Source organism: Ascaphus truei, chromosome 7 (assembly GCF_040206685.1).
Source record: "Ascaphus truei isolate aAscTru1 chromosome 7, aAscTru1.hap1, whole genome shotgun sequence".
Lineage (NCBI taxonomy): Eukaryota > Metazoa > Chordata > Amphibia > Anura > Ascaphidae > Ascaphus > Ascaphus truei.
In genome coordinates, this window is record NC_134489.1 from 63,462,435 (window position 1) to 63,469,934 (window position 7,500).

General features: G+C 47.6%; 1 protein-coding gene across 1 annotated transcript in view; it reads right to left on the minus strand.

The window, feature by feature from the left end:
* Positions 1–7,500, minus strand: part of NOVA2 (NOVA alternative splicing regulator 2) — a 13,365-nt gene that overhangs the window by 1,102 nt on the left and 4,763 nt on the right. Inside the window, exons 2-4 of the mRNA XM_075608774.1 lie at positions 4,308–4,451; positions 3,474–3,640; positions 1–2,544 (exon numbers count right to left, since the gene is read on the minus strand). The exon at positions 1–2,544 is cut by the window's left edge and continues 1,102 nt beyond it. Coding sequence (XP_075464889.1) covers positions 1,696–2,544; positions 3,474–3,640; positions 4,308–4,451 — 1,160 coding nt within the window. The 3' untranslated portion in view covers positions 1–1,695. The remainder of the gene's footprint in view (positions 2,545–3,473; positions 3,641–4,307; positions 4,452–7,500) is intronic.

Here is a 7,500-nt window from a genome sequence, read left to right on the forward strand (position 1 = left end):
ATACGTATGTACAGTATATATATATATATATATATATACTTGTATGAATGCAAATATATATATACACACACATATATTTTAAATACGTATAACCGTTTGTGTTTCTGTATATATATTCATATATAGATATATACATGTTCATATATATGTGTGGATATATATATATATCCATACACAAAAGTACCAATAGCTATCTATATGGAGACCTAGTAGGAATATATGTGGTGTGTGTGTGTGTACATATATATTTATATGTATACACACACATATACATACAGACACACACACGCACCCAGTAGTGATCTATATGGATATATATATTTTTTTTTTGCTGTTTTACACCCCGATATAACCCAGGCAATGTTTGGCACAGACAGTAAATATGATGCCGTGGTGCTATACAGAGAGGTGTGTGTGTGTGTGCTCTTGCTCAGCGCCGGAATAGCAGAGAGTCCCCTGCTCTAAATATTATTACAACCCCTTTATACTGTATACTCTAACACGGCAATGACTAAATCTCCTCTATTCCGGGTAAGCTCACATGCACAGAGGAAGCTATGCGAAACTTAGTGATCACCTTTCCCTCACTGGTAACCTAAAAAAATTCTGGGAGACCCCAATTTCCCTACTAAAAATGCTATTTACGCCCTAAAAAAAATGTATTCTCCTAATCTAGGACAAATTTCCTCAACATTTCATGTTTTTGCCCCAAAGATACACATTTGAGTAATTTTGGCCCTAATTTGGCTAATTTGAAATAGGGCCTAAAGCCGGGATTTAGCCCTGATTTCTTTCAACCTTTACGCTAATCCAATTAATAACCCCCAATTATGGTTTTGGGGGTTATTGGACCCCAAAATACTGGCATTAAGGGCTAAAATTAAGTAAAAATAGCCATTTTTCATAGTAGTCCTAAAGGTATCTTCTATAGCTTGGGCGGGGGACTTTTTAATGCCCCCCATTGAATTGGGGGCAAAGTTGATGTTTTTGGCACTGACTTGGGGTTTTGGCACAATTGCATGAGTTTAAAAAGAGTGAGGACATGGGAGGCATGTTGAAGATTACATAGGGGCTTGGGAGATTGGGAGATTCTCAGCTCCCCCTCTGTCTGTCACCTCCTGGGGGGGAGGGACAGCATGCCTGGTCCCGTCTGCCTGTGTCCCTGTATCACCCTGAAGGGAGGGGAGGAACAGACCCAGGTCCCCTATATCTGTCACCCTGCAGGAGGTGTGGGGGGTGGGGGGGAGAGAGGGACAGACTCCCAGGTTCCCTTTGTGTCACCCTGCGGGCGGAGGGGACTGATTATTCACATTTTTTTGTGTGCAAAATTTGCCCTTATTGCTATTTTGTTTGTCTTAAAAATTTGAAATTTCACATTTTTGGGGGTAAAAACAATATCTATTAATCCCTCCCCCCCTCCTTCCTTCAGCCCTAGAGGTGACAGCTGTCTCTCTCCAGCCCTAAAAGGTGCCAGTCTCTATTTACCTCTTTCCCTTTCAACCCTATAGGTGTTAGGCTTTGACTCCCTCTCCCCCTCCAGCTCTAAAGGTGCCAGGTTCTGCTCCCTCCCTAGTCCAAAAGATGCCAGACTTTTTCTCCCCCCCCACCCCACACTCACCAGCCCTAGAGGTGTCAGACTGTCTCCCACTCACGCCAACTACTTCCCACTTACACCAATGCCTGCCCCCTCCTCACCTAGCCCACCTTCTGCGGGTTGCTAGCCCTCACTCCCTGCTCGTACGCCACCCTTTGCCCGATGAGATACTGGGCAGCCTGCGTGGCCCCTGGCGGCCCAGTGATGGTCACACGCCGGCTCCTGGTGCCTGGCACAAACTCGCCCTTCTTGGAGATCTGGATGCGTGCACCTGTCAGCTCCTGGTACTCCACCAGTGTCTTTCCCCCTTTTCCCAAGATAGCGCCCACCAAGGTCTCGGGCACCGCCATCTCCAGCATTTCCTTGCCTCCCCCACTCTCCGCCAGCTTATCCACCAGGATCCCTCCCAGCCCAAGAGGCCCTCCCATCCCTGCCATCCCCGCCATCCCCTCGCCTGCGTACGATGCCAATAGGCTAACGGCAGGGTTGACACTGCCCACCAGGGTGTTGAAGCCCAAGCCAGTGTTGTAGCCATAGCTGGCCAGCGTGTTGAGGGCGCTGGAGATGGCCAGGAGGTCACCACCCGTCATGGCGGGGGCGGGCATGGCCGAAGGGAAGGGGGTGAGTGCTGGCTCTGGTGCTCCGCCTGCGTAGGGAGAGCCAGTCGGGTTGGAGTTGGCAACGGGTCCCGCGGTGTTGATGTAGCTGATGTTGAGGTGGGCGCTGTTCTGTGGGGGGTCGTCCCGAGCCTTGTGTAGAATCCTGCGCAGTGCTCGCTGCACCTGCCCTGCCTCACCGCTCACCGTCACCACGCGCTCCTGCAGGTTGGGCCCTGCGGGCTTCTGGGAGAGCTGCACCCAGGCACCAGACTCCTCCATGATGCCCCGCACTGTGGCTCCCCCCTTGCCGATAATCAGGCCGGCCGTGGTGTTGGGCACGATCAGCTTGGCCTGCGAGGGGAGAGAGGACAGGATGTTGTGTGTGCAAAGGAAGTAGTGTAGGAGGGGGGTGGGGGCAGGATACTCTGAGTGTATGTATATAGATAGGTTTAGTAAAGGGTACTGTGTATGTAGAGGTATCTGTGTAGAGTGAGCAGAGGATAGTGTGTGTGCAGAGGATAGTGTGTGTGCAGAGTGAGCGGTGCAGGTCACGAAGAGGATACATTGTGTGCAGAGGGAGCAGCGCAGGTTGAGCAAAGATTATAGTGTGTGCGTGTGTATAGAGATTGGGTTAGTACAGGATGCTGTGTGTGTAGAGAGATGAGGTTAACAGAAGATGCTCTGTGTGTGTGTAGAGAGATGAGGTTAATAAAGGATGCTGTGTGGTGCAGATGAGTGCTGTGTGTGCAGTGCAGGGCAGGGATTAGCACAGAATGTACTGTGAGCACAAGATATAGAGCATACGGTGGTTAGCAGAGGACACCGTGCAAGCAGAGTAGTAGAGGATTCAGTGCAAGCAGAGCTGTGATAGCACAGGAGGTAGTGTAGGCAAAGCAGTGATTAGTATAGTCTACAGCACAAGATAGAGCGTAAGCAGCGGTTAGCAGATCATTTAGCGCAAGTAGTGGTTAGCACAGGATGCAGAGTCGTGAATAGCAGATGTAGTAATTAGCACGAGCACCGAAGTGATTAGCGCAGGACGCATTGCGAATGTATGCAGAGCTGTGAATAGTACAGAATGCAGTGCAAGCAGAGTACTGGTTAGTTGAAGATACAGTGTAAGCATAGTAGTGATTAGCACAAGATGATGTGCATTCTGAGCAGTGATTAGTAGAAGAAGTAGTGTGTGTAGTATAGTAATTAGCAGAGAATGATGTGCATGCCGCGCAGTGATTAGTACAGGATGCTGTGTGTGTAGTGGCAGAGGATGCTGTGCGCACCTGCTTGGCACGCTCAGGGTTCATGGTGGTCTGGGGGGATATGATGCCGATACCCTCGTTCTTGACTGCTCCCTGTGGTATCTCGCGCACCTTCTCAGCAATAAAGCTGTGCACAGTGAGCAGCGCCTCTGCTGATCCTTGCACCAGACAAACGCGTTCTGTCGTCCCTGCGAGGAGAGAGAAGAGGGTTATAGCAGAGGTGTGCATATACACTGAGGGTTGTATTGGTGTGAGGGGTAGGCTGACAATGTAGCAGAGTAAGCACTACTACCTCCATTTTCAAACCCTAGCCCTGCAAAGTCTGACTAGCGGTGAGCAATCACTACAGCAATCTGGGACTAAAATGGCTCAGGGAGAGGCGTACACGAGCCTAGCAGTCTTTGTGGCAGCGAGCCGTCTCCATGGCAACCTGGGCTTACACAGCCTTGTGAAGCCTGTCAGACTGTGAGCCATTTCCGTGGCAACCCACTTCCTATTACGGCTCAGGCTGAAGCCTAAGCGAGGAGTTTACTGAGCCTGTGTCGCAGTGAGCTGTCTCCACGGCAACGTGGGAGTACAATGGCTCAAGCTGCGGCCTACTGAGGCCTACAGAGCTTGGGTGGCAATGAACCATTTCCATGGCAACCTGGTGCCTTTATGGCTCAGGCTGCAGCCTACAGTGGCTTCAAAAGCCTTCCGGCAGTGAGCCGTTACTGTGGCAACCCAGGGTCTACTGTGGCCTGCATGAGCCAAAGGAGCCCGTTCAGGAGTGAGCCTTGCTAAGCAATATGGAGTCAAAGATTTCAAACTCCTCCCTCGTGGCACTGCAGCCATCTCTAAAGCGCCTGCTCTTACCTGGGTAGAAGTCCTTGGACTTGGAGAGTTTGATAGTAGCGCCCGTCTCCCGCTGCAGCTGCACAATGGTCTGACCCCCCTTCCCGATAATGGAACCGGCCGCATAGCTGGGGATCAATACTTTCAGAAAGAGCTCACCATCCTCTGCGGAGGGAAACACAGGATCAATGGTAACCCAAACCCCCCTCATTTCCTATAATGGAACAGGTCATGTGACTGGGGATTAGCCCCTATTGGAAGATCTTACTGTGGGAGAAGGCAGAGGGTTAGGTACAGATCATATAGTAAACTCTTAACACAAAGGTAATAAGAACCCCCTACTGCCCATGGTGGATTCCTGAATTGGATATATGTTAAAGGATTGGAGCATCCAGGGCGTTCTGGAGAAATAGGGAATGTAGATGTGGATTTATACACTATAAGCACAAAAATAATAAATTGATCCAATTGTTATCAATCAATATTAAGACTCTGGAAAGTGTCTATAAAATAATCTATAGCTGGTATTACACCCCGGTGTGGCTGAAAACAATGTATCCTAATACATCTGATAGGTGCTGGAGGGATTGTGGTCTATAGTGCCCGCGACCGAAAACAAAACAATTGACTCCGTCGCCAGCGCTTATAGTAAGCGCGACGGAGCGACGTCGCGCCTGGAAAATTGGTAGCCGGGTCTATTTGATTTTTTAGAGATAGTCACCACATGTAACCAACTGTTTCTAAACCAATCAAATTGCACGGCCCGCCCCCTTTAGGGACGTCACTGGCGACCGTCGCTAAAAAACTAATTACAACTATCGTGGGAGGCAACGGGTGACGTCAGCGGTCGCTTCGCCGTCGCCAGCACTATAAGCGCGGCCTAAAGGGCACATTATTGCATATCTGGTGGGAATGTCCATATATTAGAAATGATTGGAAGTTGGTATTGGACAACATCTGGTACCAGATGGTCCATGGATAGTCAGGGTTGCCACCTTCTACTGAAGGCCAACCCGGAGGGAAAAAAAAATCTTACCTGCAGCAGCGTGGTGCCGTTGCGTCTCCCGGCATTCTCCTGTATGTCCCCCCCCCAAACTCCAGTGAACATGGCATCGTGACGCCACGTAGCGTCCCACTGCCATGGCAACGCGGCGTCACTTGATGCCGTGCAGCCATGTTCACTGGAGCATCTGGAGAATGCCGGAGACACCGCCGCACCACGCCGCCACCCGAAGATTAAGAAGCTGAACCCGTAGCCTGGAGGTAAGTGCCCAAAACCTGTAGTTTCCGGGTCAAACTCAGAGTGGTGGCAACCCTGTGGATAGTCCTTCTTAATAGAGTTATCATTCCTAATCACAGACTCCAAAAATCTCTTATCTTCTGAACGCAGCGAGAAGTCCTATTACCTTTTTGGAAATAACAAATTCCAACCTAGAGGTATGGTGGACAAGAAGGGACTGGGACATATATACGATGGAACGTCTGGCACACATCTAACAGGACACAATGGTGAGATTTGAGTCGGTATGGGACCCATGGCTAAGATGTAAAGAATGGTTTGGTTTATGATAATGATATGGGAAGGATATGGGATAGGCTGGACTATAATAGAAAAGGGAGCAATATTAACTCGTGGTTAATTCATTATCTTGTCTCACCACATTATACCAACTTAAACTAGAATAAACCAGACTAAAGTCCAGTCTTTGGACAACCACGTAGGGACGGGTACATATTTAGGTATGTCGGAGTCCTTTGGGGAGAGGTGCATGTTACCTGCATATATATTATATAATGTTTATACATAATGCTGGGGATATGCTATAAGCCTTTGATCTCAACACTTATTTTCAAGTTTTACGTTTAGGTTCATCGTTCTTATTTTGTTTATTTATTTTTATTTCATTCCCCTATGCTGTGTTATGTAATAATTATGTTTAGATTTTCATTTTTTTGGATTGTGTAGCTATGAAAATGTGATATATCCACTTGGTAAGGTTGAGATCCATGCAGATCCTAGAATATGTGTAATTGATAAAAAAAAAAATTGTTCTGTCAAAATCATCTGGACAGACGATTGTATTTCTTCAATAAAAAGAAAATTTACACACACGAAAAAATGAATGAACAGTGGCAGAAGCAATAAATGCTAACTGATATGAATAGTAATGATAACAGCTGAACAAAATAGGAATAAAAGATTATAGTATGAATAATAATGCTAATAACTATTAATGTTTGGAGTACAAACTATAATACATGATGATAATGTGAATATTAATGATAATAACTGTTAATAATATGAATAATAATGATAGGGCTATATGAGGAGCTCAGTGCTAATAACACTGCCTTTGAAGTAGGGGAACCTACAGTAGTTTAAATTCCGATGTCGGCTCCTTGTGACCTTGGCAAGTCACTTTATCCCACTCAAGCCTCAATGCCTCAAGCACTACAATTAGATTGTAAGCCTTACAGGGCAGGGACTCGGTGTGTCTGCAACATTCTATATACAGCCAGCGCTGCATATATACGCTGTCAGCACTGGAAGAAAAAAAATATTATTATAAAAGGATACTCTTAGAAGAGATGAAATATGGGGAACACCTACATGAAGAGCTCATCTTCTGCTGGGGTAAATAATAAGGTACAGCTCATATAGGTAACCCTAATTCTCTCCGCCCTCCCCCCCATACCCAGTAATGGAACAAGCCATGTGAATGGGGAGCACCTACAGGAAGAGCTCCTCTTCTCCTACGGGGGGCAGGGGGGAATAAGGTCCAGTGCATATAGGTAACCCTACCCCCTTCCTGGAGTAGGGAAGCACAATGTCAGTTACAGATGACACCCTTTCTATGCTGTTCCTAGATGTAACAATCTGGGGTCTGATACTCTGGAGCATAGTATTCCTAGAGGTTACCGTTTCGGGTCTGATACTCTGCACTATTGTATTCCTAGAGGTAGCAGTTTGGGGTCTGATATGCTTGACCCTCCAACTGTACTGATTCAGCCGGTACAGTACTGTTTTCGCAGATGGTGTACCTACTTGTACCTGCTTCCCGCTGCTGCACGCACACTCCTCACTGCCTCTCTATAACCACGGACCTATCAGAATCTTCAGCGACGCTGGTTGGCTGGCCTTACTGCTCTCCATACACAGCCAGCCTATCCGCGTCACCGAGTATTCCGATTGGTCTGTGGTCACAGCGAGGGG